The sequence below is a fragment of the Dendropsophus ebraccatus genome, chromosome 6, assembly GCF_027789765.1.
Source record: "Dendropsophus ebraccatus isolate aDenEbr1 chromosome 6, aDenEbr1.pat, whole genome shotgun sequence".
Lineage (NCBI taxonomy): Eukaryota > Metazoa > Chordata > Amphibia > Anura > Hylidae > Dendropsophus > Dendropsophus ebraccatus.
The window spans coordinates 123,348,938-123,370,871 of NC_091459.1; the positions used below are offsets into that span (position 1 = coordinate 123,348,938).

A 21,934-nucleotide genomic window follows, 5' to 3' on the forward strand; every position below is an offset into this window, starting at 1 on the left:
GTGAAAAATGAACAAGACCATTGTTTGAGGACGGAAATGTTCGAACTCACGGCCGTAGATTTCCATGCGGTCCCGTACGGAGTACTTATTTCAGCCAAATTGAACGTGATTTTTCGATCCAAAAGGTTCTGTGTGTTTTATTGGGCTGAGTGAAGATTTGCAAGTAAATGACCTGCCTCAGATAGCTTCGAAACAAGCTAGGAAGCATAACTGCACTACGGGCGTATGTTCGCGGTTCGTACCCATCCGGCCGCATGTCGATTTTTCCCACGCCCGTAGTTTCAGCCGCACATGTAGGGCGGCGTATGAAATGCGTCCGGAATCATACGCAGTGTGAACATAGCCTTACTCTGTAAATACCACACTCTCTTCCCATCATGCACCTCCTGACGAAGGGCGTACCGAAACGTGCGTTGGGGTGTTCCTGTGGGTAAGGGAGCTGCACGGCTCTAATGCATGCTGTCTGCACTTTTAACTATATGTTGTATTTTTCTCTGAGGTGATTACTAGTTAGCAATGTTGCACTTTGCACCTTTTTCCCTCTTTCTACCTCTAAAACTATTTTTGTGATTTATTATAACTACTAGTAGCACGCTTTGCCTCCGTCATTTTCTATTACTGCATGATGCACATGGCACTTTGAAATATATAAAATTCTCTGGCTAAAGTATGCAATTCATTTTTCTGATGACACATGCATGACCCGTGTGTCCCTGTGTTGTGCTATCTGTCTTGTGTTGTGTTGTCCTCCTCTTTATATAAAAAAAATTTAAAGAGTTTTTTATGATAATCATGTCTTTAAATAAACTGTTCAAATAAACTTTATTAATTATTTCTAAAATTTGCTCGGATGTTTCTTTTTGAAGAATTTTGGGGGTGGTGTATGTTTTATACATCTTCGAGCGATTTGAGTTTTGGATACTTTTTGGAGGCAATATAGCAAAAGCTTTTGGTTTTAAGGGCGGGTTCACACTACGGAATTCTCGCGGACAATGTCCGCGGAATTCCGTCAGCTGTCCACCCGCACATCTGGGTGCCTTTCCGCCGGCCCCATAGACACCATTCTATGGGCTGGCGTATTCCACTATACGCTGAAAGAAGTGTCATGTCACTTCTTTTAGCAGATCGCAGAATACGCCGGCCCATAGAATGGTGTCTATGGAGCCGGCGGAAAAGCGCGTGCCTGTGCGGCCGGACAGCTGACGGAATTCCGCAGACATTGTCCGCGAGAATTCCGTAGTGTGAACCCGCCCTAACAGTTTAGGAGCAGGGGATACACTGATGAATTGTGTTCAAAGACTCTGATGACAATAGGCTTTGGAAATAAGTAACTTTAAGAAGTGGAGGTGAAGCGACTTGTGGGTCTGTGGGGGTGAACGCAACATCCTATCCAAACAACTGTGGTGCTCAGCTGGGGCCGTAAGAGAAAGTCCTGTATCTTTGGGAATGAACATCAACCTAAGCTACCAGGTGGGCACAGATTGACACATGATCAGGGCCTACAGGCCCACCTATTAGCAGAGCTAGCCGTCATGGGTACCCCTTAGGAATCCTAGCAGTTTTGCAGTACAGACTGGGCCTCTGCACTGTGCTATACTACTGACTACCGGCCTTAGGGGTGTGTGACCTGTGCAACCGCTAAGGGCGCATCATTCCATCAAAGGGGGCGCCGCTGGGTTAACTTTTAATGTCAGACAGGCCCACTGGAGGTTCAGAAGAGCCTCCAGTGGGCGCCGACAGCTGCAGAGGCATCCCGGGAATCCAGGACACCAGTCCCAGATTCCCGGGTGAGCGCCGCACCCAGCTGTGCGTCCGGCAGCATCAGCATCCGGGACTTCCGGTACAGGCAGTGTCTCCGACGCCATGTCTGTACCGGAGGAGAGAACAAATCCTGCACAGGGTGCCATCTACCCTATGGCCGGCCCTGCTCGTACAGTACATCAGTTACTTGTGTGTTGCATTCAGAGGTAGAAGAAGACGACAGCCCAGCATGGATAAAATTAAGTCCTGAAGTTCCACAGCCCCTTACTCGCGGTGCTCTAGCCAGACATGACTAGGGTTTCAGGATATAGAAGAAAGATAATAGTCCTACACATGGGCCCTGGTCGCCTGGCCAGGCCCAGGAAGACTTCTCTCAACAGGCTCTCTGAAGTAGTGTTGCAGCTGTGCAAAGAATCCAGTGACATATGGTGGTGGGAGCATCTTTCTACGGACTTCAGCCCCAGAGTCTATAACACACAATACCGACCTATATGTGCTGCTACAATAGCAGTATACATCCTCTCTGGGACACTGCATATATTCTATAAGAAGTGGTGTATTCTTTCCAGTCACACAGACACAGTGCTCTCTGATGCCACTTCCGTCTGTGACAGGAACTGTCCAGAGCAATTTTAAATAGTGATGGGAAATTAAGTTCATTTGGGGGATTAGGTCACCATATTTGATTTAAAAGAGCAATTCAGGAGATCGGCTGATTTAGTTCTTAATTTTTTATCTCTCCGCCTCTAAGTTCCTGATAAGAGGTCACAAGAAACAGATCTTAGGATGAGATGAGCATCTTGGATGAGATATTATTTTGGTAAAATGAGGACATTTCATTAGTTAGTATTTTTGTTAATGCACTAACTTATACAACAAGCTCATAGTGTCATGCTGAACTCTGCAAAATCATTATTTTATGCATTATGTAATATACAAATGACAAGTGATGAGCGAATAGTGAAATATTCGTACGAATATCTCCCTGGTATTCGACTATTCGATCGAATATTGGATCCCATTAAAGTCTATGGGAACAAGTATTCGATTATTGAAAACCATCTATTCGACCACTTGGAGGTTCACCAAGTCCACAATGACACCTCAGGAGAAGGAAAGTGGGATTTTAACGCTTATCGAATATTTGTCGAATATTTGGCGTACTATTCAATAATATTTGATACTATCGAATACCTTACTATTCGAACAGTATTCACTTATCACTACAAATGACCCAAAATCTGAGGACTTTGTGATGTCATAACCACATTCATACCTCTCATACCCGCATGGTATTTTTAGTTATGCCATGTTTTAGCCCAGCCAGAGTTTTTTCAGAATATTTGCACACTTTGGCACTGACATTTTTCTTAAAGGAGACCTGTCACCCCCTGTGCCGGCGGGGGGGGGGGGGGGGGGGGGGGGGCGGGCTCCCTCAGTTATATCTTCCACCCCATACACAGAAACTTTTAGCGTGGTTGAGCGTTCCTGTGTTCTCTATGTGGAAGGGTAAGCCATAGCGAGACAGCTCTCACTGCGACTCCAATCCGTGAAAATGACCGCAAAGTGCAAGGTGCAATGACGATATAAAACACCTAAATAAAATAGACTATTTCACAACACCTTTTAAGGCCAGACCAGCCCCATTCTCAGGGTATGCATCAGCAACTTGATGCAACCATAACCCCTAGACCACCAGCTCGCTGCCATGATGTATTGTTTGACTCTAATTTGTCCTTTGTTAAAGAAATAAAGGCAATCCAGCCATCTTGCCCTCTTTTTAATATCAAGTTGATGCTTAGAGTGGAATGGAAAAATATATTTCTGCTTATGTGATAGTTTTTCTTGTTTACAACTAGAATAAGTGTTTTTGCAAAACCTATGCTTTGTCAGCCACCTTGTGAGCCCCTCCCAAGAATTGTTGCACGCACATCTCAATATGGTAGAAGATAAGAAAATGTGCTCCTTGCCCAAGATTCAAGCTCCAGGATTGGCGCAACCACCTTACATGGACATTTTAAACATTATAAAAACCCAGTATTGTTATCGGATTGTAGCGCGCTGACTTGCATACATGAAGTGCACGTCTGTATGTCACATTATTGTTATCTTGTTTGAATAATAATAATCCTTTAATTTGGAGCAGCTGTCTCACGTTGTCTTCTTCCACGACACCTTCAATCCCTTTCACGTTTCTTGTCACCCGCTTGTAAAGGACATTTTTAAAATCCGCCCCTTTCTTAGGGGCATATTAGACAGTCTGACCACTATAGTAAACGAGCGCCGATCTGCTAGCCTATTTCAAGGCTTGATTATCATGAAGCAAGGGCTGTGTGTACACAGGGCCGTTTTAAAACATTGGTGGGCCCAGTGCACAGCCCTCAAGAGTGGGCCCCCCCTTCCCTTTCAGCACATTGTATAATGTACTGAATTTGCCCCCACACTGTATCAGGAGCCCCAATACATACAGTAGTTACCTTATAACACTATTTCCACCATACAGTGATTACATATTACATAAAAACTGCACTAAACAAAACAGAAAGATATCACCAATGATACCATTACATAATACCGCCACATCATGACCCCTAACACTACAACCCTATAACAGAGTGCAGTTACATCCAGTGACTCACCGGGGGCGTCTTCTCCGATCAGAGTCTGTCACCTTTTCTTTTTCTCTCCATCCAGCCTGGGCCACCTTGAAGTCTTCTCCTGGCTGTGAATCTTCTCTCCAGAATCTGCCAGACAAATATTTTAGGCTCCAACACATCCAGTAGTTAGGTCCCTTGTACCCCTATACAGTAGTTACACCCCTCTGTACCCCTACATAGTTACACCCCTCTGTGCCTCCATAGTTCTAAGGTGTCCCTGTAGTATATAGACCCTCATGTGCTCCTCCAGTTATATACAGCCCTCCTGTGCGCTCCCCCATTAGTATATAGCCCCCCTGTGCACTCTCCCCAGTAGTATATAGCCCCCCCTGTGCTCTCCCACAATAGTATATAGCCCCCCTGTGCTCTCCCCCAATAGTATATAGCCCCCCTGTGCTCCCCCCAAATAGTATATAGCCCCCTGTGCTCTCCCCAATAGTATATAGCCCCCTGTGCTCTCCCTAATATATAGCCCCCCTGTGCTCTCCCCCATAGTATATAGACCCCTGTGCTCCTCAATAGTATATAGCTCCCTGTGCTCCCCAGTAGTATATAGCTCCCCTGTGCTCCCCAATAGTATATAGCCCCCTGTGCTCCCCAATAGTATATAACTCCCCTGTGCTCCCCCATAGTATATAGCCCCTGTGCTCCCCCATAGTATATAGCCCCCTGTGCTCCCCCATAGTATATAGCCCCCTGTGCTCCCCAGTAGTATATAGCCCCCTGTGCTCCCCAGTAGTATATAGCTCCCCTGTGCTCCCCAGTAGTATATAGCTCCCCTGTGCTCCCCAGTAGTATATAGCTCCCCTGTGCTCCCCCATAGTATATAGCTTCCCTGTGCTCCCCATAGTATATAGACCCCTGTGCTCCCCAGTAGTATATAGTCCCCTGTGCTCCCCCATAGTATATAGCTCCCCTGTGCTCCCCCATAGTATATAGCTCCCCTGTGCTCCCCATAGTATATAGACCCCTGTGCTCCCCAGTAGTATATAGTCCCCTGTGCTCCCCCATAGTATATAGCTCCCCTGTGCTCCCCCATAGTATATAACTCCCCTGTGCTCCCCCATAGTATATAGCTCCCTGTGCTCCCCCATAGTATATAGCTCCTCTGTGCTCCCCCATAGTATATAGCCCCCTGTGCTCCCCAATAGTATATAGCCCCCTGTGCTCCCCCATAGTATATAGCCCCCCTGTGCTCCCTCATAGTATATAGCTCCCCTGTGCTCCCCCATAGTATATAGCTCCCCCATAGTATATAGCTCCCCTGTGCTCCCCCATAGTATATAGCTCCCCTGTGCTCCCCCATAGTATATAGCCCCCTGTGCTCCCCCATAGTATATAGCAGGAATTTCTGGGTTACAGGAATTTCTGGGTTAGTTGAGCTGTAGCAGGAGTAACATCCACAGAGAGGACTTCAGCTTTTGAGGAGATTTACTGGAGCCAGCTCACCAAAGACTCTATGAAGCTTACTTATTCCTATTATTGACCAGAGAGGGAGCCTGGTCCCCTTCACTCTACTAGGTACAGTTTTAGGCTAAGTTCACTCTATGTATAATTTCATTAGACTTTCATTTTGCAACCACGGACATTATTTAATGTTCAAGTTATATACTTCTTATGCAAGTAAAAAGTCTCCTCACTGCCTTGACTCCCTATTGTCAGGCAGCAGTAATAGAGAAGCTCCAGGAGGAACCACAAGTACCATCATCACCAATCACCTAGGTGCAGTCCCTCTCCTTAGCGTGCTTCATAGCAGGTGGTGGCCGACTGCAGTGAGCAGCCCGGCCCTCACCGTTAATGGCAGACTGCAGCGATCGCACCATTAACCCCTTAAACCCCACGATCAGGGGCAGCCCGTCATTTACTGATCGGGATCCACGCACTGTGACTGCGGGGGACCCAATCGTTTTAATGGTCTCTTACCTAACTCCGTGAGGTCCGATCGGCGCTCTGTTGCTTGAGTCTGGCATAGGCAGGCTCAATCAGCAGAGCGCCTATTACACTGATCAATGCTATGCCTATGACATAGCATTGTACAGTGTATGCAATCTATTGATTGCATGTAGAAGTCCCCCAGGAGGACTTAAAAAAAAGTAATAATGTTTTTAAAAATGCCCCAAAGCCCCTCCCTCAATAAAAGTTAAAATCCCCCCCCCTTTCCCATTATATAAATAAAACATATAAAAATAAATAAATCAACATGTGCGTAATTGTCCGACCTATTAAAAAATAGCAATCGTCATTGCGAACGGCATAAAAGGAAAGAGGAAAAAAAGCGACAGTATTACAGATTTTTTCTTACATTATAAATAAAAAATATTAATAAAAAGTGATCAAGAGTCTGAGCTACACAAATATGGTATTAATAAAAATTAGAGATCATGGCGCAAAAAATGACCTCCCATACAGCCCCGTAGGTGAAAAACTAAAACCGTTATAATAAGCGTCACAATAGGGCCACTTTAGCAATAATTAACTGCAAAAAAAAAAGAAGGATTTCATTAAAAAAAATATAACATTTAGAGAATCTGTGTAAACCTGCATATGGTTGTGTTCAGGCTGACCTATAGAATAATGGTATCATGTCGCTTTCACCGTATAGTATATTACGTAGACACAGGAACCCCCCAAAATTTACCATATTGCATTTTATTTTTTTTTACGATTTCACCAATTTATATTTTCATAAATGATCTTTTTGGGGTTTCATCATACATGTTATGGTAGAATGAAAGACGCCATTACAAAGTACAACTATTCCTGAAAAAAAAAAAACAGACCTTAAATGGCCCTGTAGATAGAAAACTGAAAGTGCTAGAGCTCTTAGTGGAAAAAATTAAAACGCAAAAATTTTAATCTGCACAGTCCACTGGGTCATTTTGGGCCTGGTCCTCAAAGGGTTAACTTCCCCTATAATCCACACTTATAACACCCATCCCTTTTCCAGTTCTATGGAATGCATGACCTAAGAATGTCAGACTCCCCTCCTATACCCAAAACTTAAAGCGTGCCCTCTTTGGCGACATCTTGTGGCCAAAAGTGAACACTACAGGTCTGAGTAATAGAATACAGGGACGTATAGGAACATTATGAAAATACCTCAGTGCCGGCTGACAACATACAGAAACTTAGCAGTGGCACATCTGTTCCTGTACACTACATTGTCACCACTCCTTTTGTGTCTCCTATTTCCCTATACATTGTAAGCTCTTTTGAGCAATGTCCTTATTCAACATGTTTCCTTTTATTTTACCCTATTACTTGTTTGCCACTGTTTAGTTCAGACTATATGAAGCAACGTCTGGCCTTTGAAGGGGTACTGCAACCAACGGCATCTGGTCCCAACACTGTTTTAGAGCAGCACATTAAATAAAGGATAATTAATAATGAAACTGATGTCAAATTATATTATGTACAGATTTTATTTATTATTAAAAAAAATTCTCTGCATACATTTTATTTTTTGACAACCAATATTGGCCAAGTTTGGCAGCACCCAATCTTGGTTTTCTATCTTTGTTCAAAAATGTTCCATATAAATTATTATTATTTTTTACATAAAATCTCACAGCAATTACGTATTCTCACTTGTGAAGAGCAAAACTTGCCATTTCCTAATGGTTTTTCCCATTTGAGTCAATAGAAACAAGGAGGTAAATTGTATACTTCAAAGTGAGGGGGGTAGTTCTGTAGTAGAATATCAATGGCTTCCAAATCCTTGGAGTGGTGCAAGCTGTCAAACAGCTTCTCATGAAATGAAAACACAACACAACACAGAGGTATAGATGCTAAAGATGAGAACATAGTTTTGCCTCTTTATAAATCACTGGTCAGACCACATATGGAATACTGTGTACAGTTTTGGGCACCGGTATATAAGAAGGACACTGCTGAACTGGAGCGGGTGCAGAGGGCAACAAAGGTCATTAAGGGAATGGGTGGGTTACAGTACCAGGACAGGTTATCAAGCTTGGGGTTATTTACGCTAGAAAAAAGACGTCTTAGAGGCGATCTGATCACAATGTACAAATATATGAATGGACAGTACAGAGATCTTTGTAGTGGTCTTTTTACTCCTAGGTCTGTAACATGACAAGGGGGCATCCTCTACATCTAGAGGAAAGAAGATTTCATCATCAGCATCGACGTGGGTTCTTTACTGTACGAGCGGTAAGACTGTGGAACTCTCTGCCACATGATGTTGTCATGGCCGATTCATTAAATAAGTTCAAGGGAGGCCTGGATGCTTTTCTTGAACAATATAATATTACAAGTTATGGGCATTAGATTTCTGGTGATACGTTGATCCGGGGATTGTTCTGGTTGCCATTGCAGTCGGGGGGGGGGGGGGGGGGGGAGTTTCTCCCTGTGGTGGGGCGGTTGTCTTCTGCCCCATAGGGGTTTTTCGCCTTCCTGGATCAACACAGTAGGATTCTCCTAGGTGTAACCTGATGGACTCTTGTCTTCTTTCAACCTTATTTACTATGTTACTATGTTACAACCCTAGATGTGAAAAATATCCAACAGGTCAACTATTACAAACTATTCTATCGTCTGTCAAATGGATCCGGCGTTGGCTCTTGGTTTTTACAAGAAGATTGGTTCTGTTTTATTTACTTCACTTAGCTTGTAGCCACTGTAAGAAAGAGAGGAAAGTAAGTAAGATGTTACAAAATAAGTAAGATGTTACAAACTTAAGACCCTATAACACAAAACCATTATCGGTCATATTTGGCCAATTATCAGCCATTACGACCTATAATCACTTTGTGTAATAAAAGGCAATGATCAGCGGACGTGATTGCTGTCTTTCAATATGTTGAAAGACTAACGACTAGGATGGCAATGAACTGCTGCTGTCGCTTTGTGTAATAGGAACAGATCACTGCTCTCTCCTGCAGGGAACGAGGAGCAAGAGCGCGCCGACCTGACAGGTTGGTGCTTGCTTGCTCCCACTGATTGCTCTGTGTAATAGGGGGTTTACTGCATCTGTAGTATACATAGTATACTGCCCCCATCAGGCATGATGGGCTTCTTGTCATTCTCCTTTCTCTCCTATAGGAATTTCTAAGCTGATTTGAAACCACGTCCAAGTTGACCTTTGATCAGGTCATAAATCACCTTCAGGAGAGAAGAGAGAGGCGGATAAGAAGCCTGTCAGAGAATCGCTTCATTGACGGACTTTACTAATAACAGTAGTTTAATAAAGTCATAAAGAGAAAGCATCATACGCAAGAAATAATAATAATAGTCATAGTATACATCTGTTTTGGGCCTTGAGAAACCAGTATTTTTATTTTGTCTTTGCATTTTAAGAGCCACAATGTCAACTTTTCTTTCGATAAAGATGTATGTGGGTTTGTCTATTGCACTGTTGTACTGCATACACTTACTAGACTATGACCCAAGTATGATTTTTAGCTTGTGGTAAGATTTTAGTTGTGCTTCTACAATTAAACATGATAAACTTTAGTTTTGGTATACTCCTATAGCTGTTATAGGAAAAGATGAGGATTTGAGTTCCAAGCCCTATTAAGATGTATTACAAACTTACAGAATAAAGGATTTGACTCTCTCTTTACAGGCTTTGGCCAGTACCATTCTTAAAACGTTGTATGGTTACTGTTTAGGTCCTGTGACATGTGCTTATTGGTGGATTTAAAGGAAAACAAAATCTTTGTATGTGTCCCATCAAGTGGCCTTGTATAGGATAACACAATACAGATTATATTCTAGGAATCACCTCAAGATGTTCTATCTATTATTATATGTCCTCACTTACCAAAGTTATAGTCAGCAGAAAATCCCTTATTTTCATTATTCTTCTCACTGCGGAACTGGAGAAGCATCACATTCCCAGTAGACACCAGTGTAAGAGGTTCGTACATTACTCCACAGTATGTGCCCAGGATGGGGGACGTCGTTAAAGACCCATCAATAACTCTCACATAGTCTGTGGAGCATGCAGGTGGGTTATCCATCTCGAAGGAACGGAAGGTTAAGGACACCTGATATAGAAACATAAGCCAAGTAAGATGGTGAATTATGGGAGCTGTGGAAGGTATCGAGCTATTTGCTGATGGTTGATATTGCGTGTCATGAATGGTTTATTATGGCCATTTTCATCTCACAACTTACCGTATATCCTTTGGGGGCTACTATGCTGTAAACAAGATCCACATCATTAGGATAAAAAAATGGAAATTTAGGAGATGTCACCTTCCCATTATACGTTCCGTAGGTTCCTCCATATCTCACTTAAAAAAAAAAACCTCCTGTTAAATTTCTATAGACATAGGGAAACATTTATTATCAGGCTAAAATGCCTAAATATATTCACAAACATTGTTATTGTAAATATTTTATTTCCATTGGGTCCCTCTGCGCCGCTTGTGCCAGAAGGGTGGGGAGGGGGCCAAATGGAGGGTGCGGGTCTCTACCTAAATCCTCAGAGCCTCGTCACTGCGGGGACAATTTTAAGCACAGTACAAAATCTGGGGGGCGGAGGTGGCATTCAACTGTGAATTGTTGTACCTGTTTGATAAGAAGCAATAAATCTGCTCAGTGCCGATAATTGGTTGTTCACAATCTCTATCAGCATGAACTTTCCAGATGAAATCAGTGGTGGGACTGGTCCTCTTCCACAGGTCTTGTCCAGCAGAACAGGTGATGATTGGCTGACTCCATCGTAGACTTTAATGTAGGAACTACTACAGCCAGGGGATGATGGGACATTGATGTCACTGAGCTGCAGGAGAATCTGGGATAGAAAAAAAAAAAAAAAAAACCTATTAATGTCTTCTGAATTAATATCCCATGTAGAGGAGTCTTTGGAATCCAGTGATTGGATGGTTGGGTATATTTTTGGCCAATTTCATTTGTCCCCAGTGCCGATATCTAATGTGTCAAATTACAGGGAAGAAAACTAATTGATGTGGATCAGACATTTTAATAGATCCCTCTAATGACTTAAAAAGGTTCTTAATAAGGGACCAAGAGTCAATAAGCCTTTTTATGAACATAGCTGGGTGGGGGGAAGTTTAGTAAATTCTCTATGAGTCTACAGGACTTTGCCTGTCTTGTATTATGTAAATGACATAATATTAAACTATATTGCGAGGGAAATGAGTTTCCTCTGGAGATAACATCGGATGGACAGGGGGTTAATATATCCAACAAGAAAATGGACAATATCTTTAAAGGGGTTTCCAGGCAAGTGGAAAGCTTTGTGTACGGACAGAACAGACTACATACTTACCTCCCTCGCTTCACTGCTCCTGATATCTGATTATCTGGTCCCGGATGTACCCCCATCCTGCCAACTTTAAATAATGTGATTTGCTGAGCAGGGGAGGGGGACATCATCTGAACCTGGTTAGTGTGCAGCCAGGAGATGAAGATCTGACAGCAGGAGCAGAGGAGAAACGAGGGAGGTAAGTATGTGCTATGCTACAGTTTTACTGCATGGGACGGCAGTACATAAAGTTTACTATTTGCCCAGAAAATCCCCTTATTGCTTATTCAGGACATTTAATATAACTTACCCTAATGGTGGATTGGATGAGATATAGGCAGGTTTTATATCCCTGTCCTGATGAGGAGTCATACGTGGAAGATCCTGGTGTAAAAAGCTTTTGTCTACACAGATCTAAAAGGAATAGTTTAAAGGGTGAAATGCATTGAAATAAGATAGAAGTGTAATCTGAAACCATACATATATGTATTAATTAACACAGTCAACTCTAGAGGTATTGGTATTCTTCATCAATACGACCCAAATTTAATATATTCACCCCTTTTTGTCCATGCCTTGTAACTGAACGGGGTAATGGCACAGTCAGTTCCCCAGAAATGCCATCAATTAACTGCTGTTTGACGGCCCTGCACACTCCTGCAAATAATCCAGTCCCAGTCACAAGAATTCCCATAAATACAATGGTCATATTCCAGAAATAACGCTGGTTATCCATTTGTTAGGGAAACCCGTGATGTCAGTAATGATGTCACAGGGATTCCCAGAGCAAAGGGGGTTTGGAAGGAAATAGAAGAGATGCAAACTGCATCCTCTCTACATTTCTGTATATATAGATCACTCATAACTAATCTAAAGAGCTGGTATTTTTATATGTATATGAAGAGAGCAGGGATCACAAAGAAAACGAGTCCACATATAATCTGTGCCTCCTCAGTTGAAAAGAAATACATTTAGTACAATAAAAAAAATTAAATAGAGAAGCAAAAGCCTATGGCCACCTGTAGTCAGGGTGGAGTTCAGCTTATTTCTATGGAAGGCGACAATAAATTTATAGTGACTGTAAACAGGGTCACGTCATTGGTGAACACTCACTGCAACTATAAAGGCTATTAACTCTCATAACATCCAGGTTACTCAGTCCTATCGCCTCTCCCATAGGGATGTTGGGGTCAGATTTTGGAAGCATGGTTGCTAGGCCAGGATCGGTGCTGTAAGCGTACCTACAAATAAATAGTGATTTAAATTAGTGATGAGAATTTTTTTTTTTAATAATTTTCAGCAATCAGTACCTCTCATGCAAAAATACTTTTGACAAGTTATCACCTCAGACCCGCTGTGATTGGGAAATATAGCCAGGAGAGGACTACCATCCAATCACCGGCTGTATCTGCTCAGTGGCTAATTGCAACAATGTAATGAGGCTAAACTGTCGGAATTAGTAGGCCGGCTGGAGAGTGGATCACATTGCTGCTGTGCTTTCTCCCCGGCTATATCTCCTGATCACAGCGCATCTCAGCAGTTAGACCTACTGCGTATAACAACTTTTGCCCTGTCTGATGACATGAAAGAGAAGAGGTCCGACAGCATCTGTAGAAAAAGAAAAAAAATCAGTCCAATTTATTGACATGATCAGGTACAGCACAGCAATGTTTCAACCCTTAGCTCTTTGTCAACCTATGGGTCGAAATGGTGCTATGCTGTACTAGGTCCCATCAATAAATTAGACTGATTTTTTTCATTACGGATGCTGTTGGACCTTTTCTCTTTCAAGTCACTAAGGATTGTGGGCTTACCTGCTTGCACTCTATGGGGAAGATTTATCAAACATGGTGTACAGTGAAACTGGCTCAGTTGCCCCTAGCAACCAATCAGATTCCACCTTTCATTTCTCACAGACTCCTTGAAAAATGAAAGGTGGAATCTAATTGGTTGCTAGGGGCAACTGAGCCGGTTTCACTGTACACCATGTCTGATAAATTTCCCTCTATGTACGTGGCCTAACTGGACTACTCCTAAGGTACTTTTTTTTATATGGGGCCGCCCAGTGACTTGTCAAAGTTATATTCCATGACCGTGACCCTTTAAGGCTTTAGTCAGGTGAAAATGTTATTAAAGATGTTACTTCAATTAAAAAAAAAGTCTACTATGTCATGAACACAGTAAAATGTAGTAACAAAAATTTTGAAATATACTGGATAGGACCCTGTATTTTATATATACTTACTTTGTATAATGCAAAATGGACATGTAATCATAAGAAATGTCCTGGGTATTCCCATTATCCAGGGAATAAATCTCCTCGCTACCTGTATGGAAATGTTTTAAGTAAAAATTATAAAATGAAATCAGATTAGAATTATTATTAGTTAGTTTTATAGTTTTATATAAAGATCACTTATAAAGAGACTTAGGGGGAGATTTACTAAGGTTGCACCCCTTTCTTACGCCAGGAAGAAGCCCAGCAGTAACCCTCGCTCGCCTGAAGGACGGGGGAGCGGCGAGGGGGGAGGAGGCGTGGCCTCCTCCTGTGCCTAAATTATCAAGGGTTACGTCTGGCGGTGTAGACTTTTGGGCAATCTCGGCGTCAGGTGTAGGCGTCTTAGTAAATACGACTGGGGAAAAGGGGATGGGGATTTATTTAAGACTGGCATACTCGTACGCCAGTCTTGATAAATGTCCCCCTTAGTGTTAATGAAAAACAATACAATTCTGCTTTGCACTGTATTACCTTAGACTGCAAGTAATCTTTGATCTCATCATCATCTGACATTATGTATATGTGTGTGTAATGAAGCGTTCAGGGGTTAAAGGGGAACTCCAGAGAAAATAGATAGTTTTCTAATCAACTGGAGTCAGAGAGTTATATAAATTTGTAAATGATTTCCATTAAGGAATCTCTGGTCTCCCAGTACTTATCAGCTGCTGTATGTCCTGCAGAAAGTGTTGTATTCTCTTTAGTCTGACACAGTGCTCTCTGCTGCCACCCCTGTCCATATCAGGAACTGTCCAGAGCAGCAGCAAATCCCATAGAAAACCTCTCCTGCTCTGGACAGTTCCTGACATGAACATAGGTGGCAGCAGAGACTGCAAAGAATAAATCACTTCCTGCAGGACATACAGTAGCTGATAAGAACTGGAAGAATTGAGATTTTTTTTTTAAAAGAAATAATTTACAAATCTGTATCATTTTCTACCATCAAATGATTTAAAAATTTAGTTTTTTTTTTCTCTGGTCCCCTTTAACCTGACTACCAACTACCAATGTCTTTGACCAGAGGCAACCATATATGACTAACTTGTCCAGGTGCACAGGGTCCCAGTAGTAGTAGTAGTAGGAGCTCAGTGAGCTTCTAGGATGCATGGGGCTTGTATACTGCTCTTACAGGGAGTCCTCTGCTATATGTGTCCTCCTCTTTATAAATGGTCACACTTAGCATGGCCATACATATTGCAGAAACTTTACCAGAAACTTCAGGCATTGGCTATCATCCTGACACAAATCCAGCATGCCCAACCCACTGCTCCATTCTAATGAAAGACTGGGGTCCCTGTCCTTGACATCACAGAGGGCTCCAGTGGTCAGACCTCCTGCGGTCAGCTAGTTATAGGAGATAACTCTGTCGGATGGGAATACCCCTTGTGATGTTGGTTCTCACCTGAAGCAATATGGTCCCACATAATGTCAATGTAGTCATCTCGGTCATTCCTGGTGTGTTCATGGTAGAAGCCGAGATTATGCATGAGCTCATGTTGTATGAGACTATAGGTTATACAGCCGTCCATAGAGAGGCTCACGGTCTGTTTACCCCCGATCTTCCCAATGTACGACCAGCAGCTGGGAATGAGATCACAAAATCATTGAATAGCATGTTTCTTTTGGAATAGCATTTTAATACTGACCATAGTCCCCTTTATATAACATTTATGGTAAACATCTATATACATCTGAAATGTTAAAAAGTCACATACCCGACTCCATTTTCTATACTCAGATAGTCTGGCTCGTTGGTTCTGTTGACAAACCGGATACAGGTCATTACCTCAAATTCCTTCATGGCCGTAACAAACAACGACAGCTCAAAATTTTCTGAAGAAGAAAGAATTTCATTATGAAGAATGAGTCAAGTTTCCCCCCCCCCAAATGGGATATATAATAGGAGTCACTTACTGTATGAGGGGGAATTGGTAACATAGGGGACTCGAACTAGTCCATCCCGGGACTTTGGCCACAAACATCTTTTAAAGTACTTCGCACTGCGGTCAAATTCACGTCGAATGTCACCTTCGGTAAGTATAATGTCGGCTTCTACAGGGAAAGAATAAGTATTAGTAAGATTTGGAGGACATCCTATATATAGAGAGAAGCATAGAAGGACATACTGGCACTTGTAACTGGCAAAACATGAAATACCTCTGATCTTGAGTATGTCTCAAGATGGAATTATCGAAGATTGATAGCAGAAATAGACCACCTGGTCCATCTAGTCTACTCTGCCTGTGTAAAAGTACCCATACAGTTTCAACACCCATCAGCTCATTCAATAGCCTTCAATCTTTTGGCCAACAGTTCTCACTTGGCTTCACCATATACATGAAAGGTTCCGGTATGCTGAGTGTTTTTATGACCCATTTGGGAAGGAGAACAGAAGAAATTCCCATACCATACATCCCATACAAGGGGTATGCTGTAACCAGACAGCTCCAATGCCAGGTCAGGCATATAAAATCCATTGTGAGGCCCCCATAACCCCTTACACTGTTGGTATGGGTTCGGCTGACCATAGTATAAGGTTTGTATACTATAGTATAAGTTCTAAGGCACCTTGAGTCTTTCCTGATAAATTTTATTAAGACCTTATACCATTTTTGTATTGTTTTGTAGGTGAGGTCTCCAGAACTGGACACAGTATTACAGATGTGATGTCACTAGAGCTCTATACACGCGGGATCACAACCTCCCTCTCCCTACTGGTTATACCTTTAGCTATACATCCCTGCATACTATTAGGCCTGGCTGCACTGGAGAATCATTGTGAGGTGTCAGAAATCACTCCCCTAAATCCTTCTCTTCTGAAGTCTATCCCAACACAGAACTGCCAATAGGATATTCGGACAGAGGATTCCTTCTCCCTAAGTGTTGTTTTCACAAGGAATCGAAATAAAGTGAAACCATAAGAGAAAAGTCAAGGTAGCAATACATTTTCAATAGCGGTTCAATAGCTGGTGAATGTATTTGTCCTGACCTCTCCATACACCTGAACAGTAAAGGGCCTTTTACAGCGGCCAGAAACACTCCTTTGTCTGATAATTGGCCCATGTAAAAGTGTCAGTGATCAGCCGAGGAGCAGGAAAATGCTGATTGTACCTTTTGTGCTGCACTAAAATATATTGCTAATAGCTACACATCTTCCTGTGTGAACAGGGAATGTTTAGCCGAGAGCACTATACTTAAATGGCCACACAAACGATACAGTGATCATTTGTGCCGTAAGGCAGCGCAACTGATCCAATGCAATTGAGCCTCAGTCTCGCTGATCGGCCAATGCTTGCGTCCTAGCACGGCCCCATATCAGGGCATGTAAAAGGACCCTAAGCAGCAGCCAGACAGCACTGACAGCTGCTTATCGCTCCCATAACAATAGAGTCAGCTGAGGTCTAATGGTGTGTTTGTGGGTGATGAGATGTAGAGACCTGCACCGCTCCAGATATGCACTATGTGGGATGGGTCTGTGGATCAGTCTTGAGCCAGACAATGAATGTGAATGTGGCTGCTGGATGGGGGTGCAGACTACAGAGGCAAGAGGTACCAAAGTTCAAACAGAGAAACACGTAGTAGCACTCACCCTTTCTTCAGCTTAGCAACTTTATTGCATTCACAAAAAGAGCTTTATGGATTCGCTTTAAAGAACATGCTTACTCTGTAAAGACGGGGAAGGGAGTCCCCCGTCTGATCCAACATATCAGAACTGTCCACAATGGCGATATCTCCTTACTAAGATTCCTTGGCCTCGAACGGGTTAACCCCCCTAAAGACGGCTCAGACAGACACCAAATTTTATTGAGAAGGGAATCTACATGGATCTCGCGTCTGAACGCGGTTGGCCTGCTCGGCCTAAACGAGCGCAACCATCTAAGTGTCTTTATCTGATACCTGACATATGTTTTTATTGGTTGTTATTTATCACGTGCACATTGTAGTATGTATATAACACCCCTCCTAGCATCCTGACGTCATCACCTGGTCGACAAAGGGGGCGTATCCCTGAAACGGCCGTCCCAGGACACGCACACACCTGAATCCATCCCCTCTCAAGAATAAAGTTGCTAAGCTGAAGAAAGGGTGAGTGCTACTACGTGTTTCTCTGTTTGAACTAATGGTGTGTTTACCTGGCTTTGGCTTCAATAATCTGTCAGATAAATCTGTCTGTGTAAACATACCCAAACATGCTTGACCTTTCAGCCCCCCAGCAAGTGCAAAATAAAGTTGACTGATAAACCATGAAAGAATGAAGAAATCTTACCTTGGTTTACTTCCATAATTATGTCAGTCACCGTCCTATTGTCTTCATTAGCGATGATATCTGGGAAGGAGAAGAACAAGTCATCCCAAAAGTCTAAAGACATCGATATTATAAAAGGGTCTTTGCCTTAACGCCATATAAAAACCTTCCTACAGTAACGATTGTATTGTTTATTTAAAACCCTTAGGGGACACAGCCAGTTTTCATTTTTGCGTTTTCGTTTTTCCCTCCTCGTGTATAAAAGGCCATAGCGCCTGCATTTTTCCACCTAGAGACCCAAGTGAGCCCTTATTTTTTGCGCAACTAATTGTACTTTGCTATGGCAGATGTAATTTTTGCCTAAAATGTGCCGGGAAACCAGAAAAAAATTCAAAGTGTGGTGAAATTGAAAAAAAAAACGCATTTCTTTTATTTGGGGGAAATGTGTTTTTACGCCATTCACCCTGGGGTAAAACTGACTTGTTATGCATGTTCCTCAAGTTGTTACGATTAAAACGATATGTAACATGTATAACTTATATTGTATCTGATGGCCTGTAAAAAATTCAAACCGTTGTTAACAAATATACGTCACTTAAAATGGCTCCATTCCCGGGCTTATAGCGCTTTTATCCTTTGGTCTATGGGTCTGTGTGAGGTGTCATTTTTTGCGCCATGATGTGATCTTTCTATCGGTACCTTGATTGCGCATATATGACTTTTTGATCGCTTTTTATTACAATTATTCTGGATTTGATGCGACAGAAATTGCGCAATTTTGCACTTTGGCATTTTTTTGCGCTGACGCCGTTTACCGTGTGAGATCAGGAATGTGATTAATTAATAGTTTGGGTGATTACGTACGCGGCGATAGCAAACATGTTTGTTTATTAATTAATTAATTTATTTTTATTTATAAAATGGGGAAAGGGGGGTGATTCAGACTTTTATTAGGGGAGGGGGTTTTGTGTTATTAAAAATACATTTGTCTTTTACTTTACACATATACTAGAAGCCCCCCTGGGGGACTTCTAGTATATGCACTCTGATCTCTCATAGAGATCCATGCAGTATAGTTATACTGCATGAATCCATGAGATCGGTGTTCTATTACTTTTGGCTGCTGCAGCCAAAAGCAATAGAATGCCGAGCCGGGATCAGCGCCATTACGGAGCAGACCCCGGCCCGGGATGGATGCAGGGATCGCCCCCCCGCAATCGCGCCGCAGGGGGGCGATCCCCCCACTAGACCACCAGGTATGGATAACAGCAAGTATTTAGAAGCAGCTGTCAACTTTGACAGCTGCTTCTAAGTACTTAATTAGCGGGCACGGCGATCGGACCGTGCCCGCTAATAGCCGCGAGCCCGGGCTACACGCGGCACCCGGGATCGCGGCAGTTCAGAGGGTGGTCGCCGCGCGACCCCCCTCTGAACTCCCATAGCGGCACGAGGACGTTCAATAACGTCCTGGTGCAGCTATGGGTTAAAATGAATATGAAGGCTCTCTCTAATGACAATCAATGGAGGGGGTGGGCCAGATGACGCGGCAGTGCTCCTAACAGCGCACTGGGGCAAAGATTACCCCAACTAACAGGGCGGGACTGGCACAGAGGAGGAGGTAGGAGGTAAGACACATAACTTCATCCTCAGTGTCCCGGGCACTTTAAGGGGCTATCAGCGGGTTAGATTTGTCTAACATGCTCATAGTTCCCCTTTAATAACAAGATTAAATAATAACAATGTTAATAAATCATATTAAAATATAAAGAATAAAACAGATAATAATGAAATAAAATGAAACCTAAAATTATTAAATAATAATTAAAAAGAGTAACCATTAATAGCAAAAAATAAATAAGAAAACGACTAATAAATAGTAATACTAAAAAATGTAAAAGATAAAAAAATTACTTAAAATTAAAAACATAAATACTAAGACTAAATAGAATTAATTGTTAAATAGAATAAAAAAGTGTATTGATAAAAAAACATAAAAGTAACACAATAAAAACAGCAAAAATGAAAGATGACAATAATTCGAAGAAAATGGAGAATTTAAATGGGAATAAGGCAAAAAAAATACATAAAAACATGCAAATTACCCTCATCACCTCCAGAAACCTAGAAGGAGAAAAAAAAAAAAAAAAAAGTTAGTGTAAGGGAATTACAAGAAGGCCACCGTATTCCTCCTCACATATACTTGAAGGAAAAAAGTTTATAGTTAATGGGATCTTGACTCACCCGCATTGGAAGAGCTTGACTAAGAGGGAAGACAGACAGACATAGTAAGACAAAGCCGAGCTCCATGATCTTGTAGAGCAGGTTGTTAAACTGTACCAGGACAACTGCTAAGGAGGATCTATATAAACCCAATACAGCGGGGGGAGGGGGGGCTAGCCAATCACTCTAATCATTGAAGCCCCCCTCCCTCCTCCCAACCCACCCCGATGAAAGCATAAACTCATGGGATAGTCTCATCCGCCTTTGGCAGCATGCAAAGTAGTTACCCCTGTCCATGATAAATTATAAGTGACTTACTAAAAAGTCATCAAAAAAAAATTGAAAGTTCCCAGTAGTTGATGACTTTTAATGGCTAACTTTAAAAACGATGACAAATTGTAAGAGTTTAAGAGTTCGAGTTTTAGGGGGTGTGTTTGGTTCCCATTTCTGTACCAGCCATACAAAAAAATAATAAAAAACTCTAATAAAAAAACAGCACACTATACCCTCTATATTCGCGCATACTATTTAGCAAAGAGAGAAGGTCATCAAAGTCAACTGTTATCCAGGGGTTTGGGCTGTAATTTGTAATCCTTTTTGTCAGTGATGTCCATGTTAGCGCTATGTTTTATGTTCAATCTGTTTAAGATGTAACAATATTTTATATAGTTATTGGTTGTGGATATTCGAAGCTATGGAAATAGTATAATGGAAAAGTTTCTTTTCAAATTCTCTCCCCCCCAAAAAAATGGGAATATAAGCATGGGTGTTCATGATAACCATTGCACAATGCTTATGTAATAGTATCAGAAGGAAACCAAGTAGTGCAGTTTGTTTGCATTCAAAAGAACTTTAGGTGTTGATTCTTTCCCGCTGACATTTGCAATCAGTGGGAAAGTGGGAACGCTCCACAGAAATTCAGTGCTGCCAATATCGTTGGGTTCAGACAACATTGGAAAGCTTAAAGTGTCCCTTGAAAAACCTGACATGTTGAAAATTTAGCTTGGTCGAGATCAGTGTGTATGCAGGCAACGATTGAAAAACCATTGGTGTGTTGTTGATCGCATCTTTTAGGCTGACACTAGGGATGGTCCGAACCCGCCAAGGTTCGGCTGAACCCGAAAGCTCGGCATCGGATTCCTGCTGTCTGCCCGCTCCGTGCAGCGGGCGGATACAGCGGGAGGACCGCCTGGAAAACTGGGATACAGCCTATGGCTATGGCTGTATCCCAGTTTTCCAGGCATTCCTCCCTCTGGATCCGCCCGCTGCACGGAGCGGGCAGACAGCGGTAATCATTGCGGATGGTTTGGGTTCGTACGAACCCAGTACGAACTCGGTTCAGACCATCCCTAGCTGACACTAAAATGGATGCTCATTCACCGGATAATGGTTCAGTGTAAAATGTTTTGTGGGGACGGTAAAATCATTGTTAGCCACCCATCTCTCTCTCTGTCTAAGCAAGAGATGTGCGGCTGATAACTATGTATTCAAATGTGCAGGAGATAATCCACAGCACTCGATGGTTGAACGTGAAAAAAATG

The 21,934-nt window shown here is 42.4% G+C and overlaps 2 protein-coding genes across 3 annotated transcripts in view; one reads left to right on the forward strand and one right to left on the reverse strand.

Moving 5' to 3' along the window:
* The first annotated feature begins 5,779 nt into the window (after positions 1-5,779).
* Positions 5,780-21,934, forward strand: part of LOC138795053 (hatching enzyme 1.2-like) — a 68,121-nt gene continuing 51,966 nt past the window's right edge. Inside the window, exons 1-2 of one of the 2 annotated variants that reach the window (XM_069974001.1) lie at positions 5,780-5,939; positions 16,556-16,861. The gene's annotated coding sequence lies outside the window, so the exon portion shown is untranslated. Of the gene's footprint in view, positions 5,940-13,608; positions 13,691-16,555; positions 16,862-21,934 lie in introns of those variants that run through there. The other variant, XM_069974002.1, reaches the window with a different exon arrangement.
* Positions 8,916-20,480, reverse strand: LOC138795275 (hatching enzyme 1.2-like). Its single transcript, XM_069974267.1, has 13 exons — positions 20,415-20,480; positions 20,276-20,294; positions 18,195-18,254; positions 15,842-15,979; positions 15,643-15,760; positions 15,330-15,508; positions 13,898-13,979; positions 12,766-12,893; positions 11,963-12,066; positions 10,953-11,178; positions 10,557-10,675; positions 10,201-10,426; positions 8,916-9,054 (listed from the first exon to the last, which is right to left on the reverse strand). The coding sequence occupies exons 1-13, from the start codon at positions 20,478-20,480 to the stop codon at positions 9,041-9,043; spliced, it is 1,479 nt and encodes a 492-aa protein (XP_069830368.1). The 3' UTR covers positions 8,916-9,040.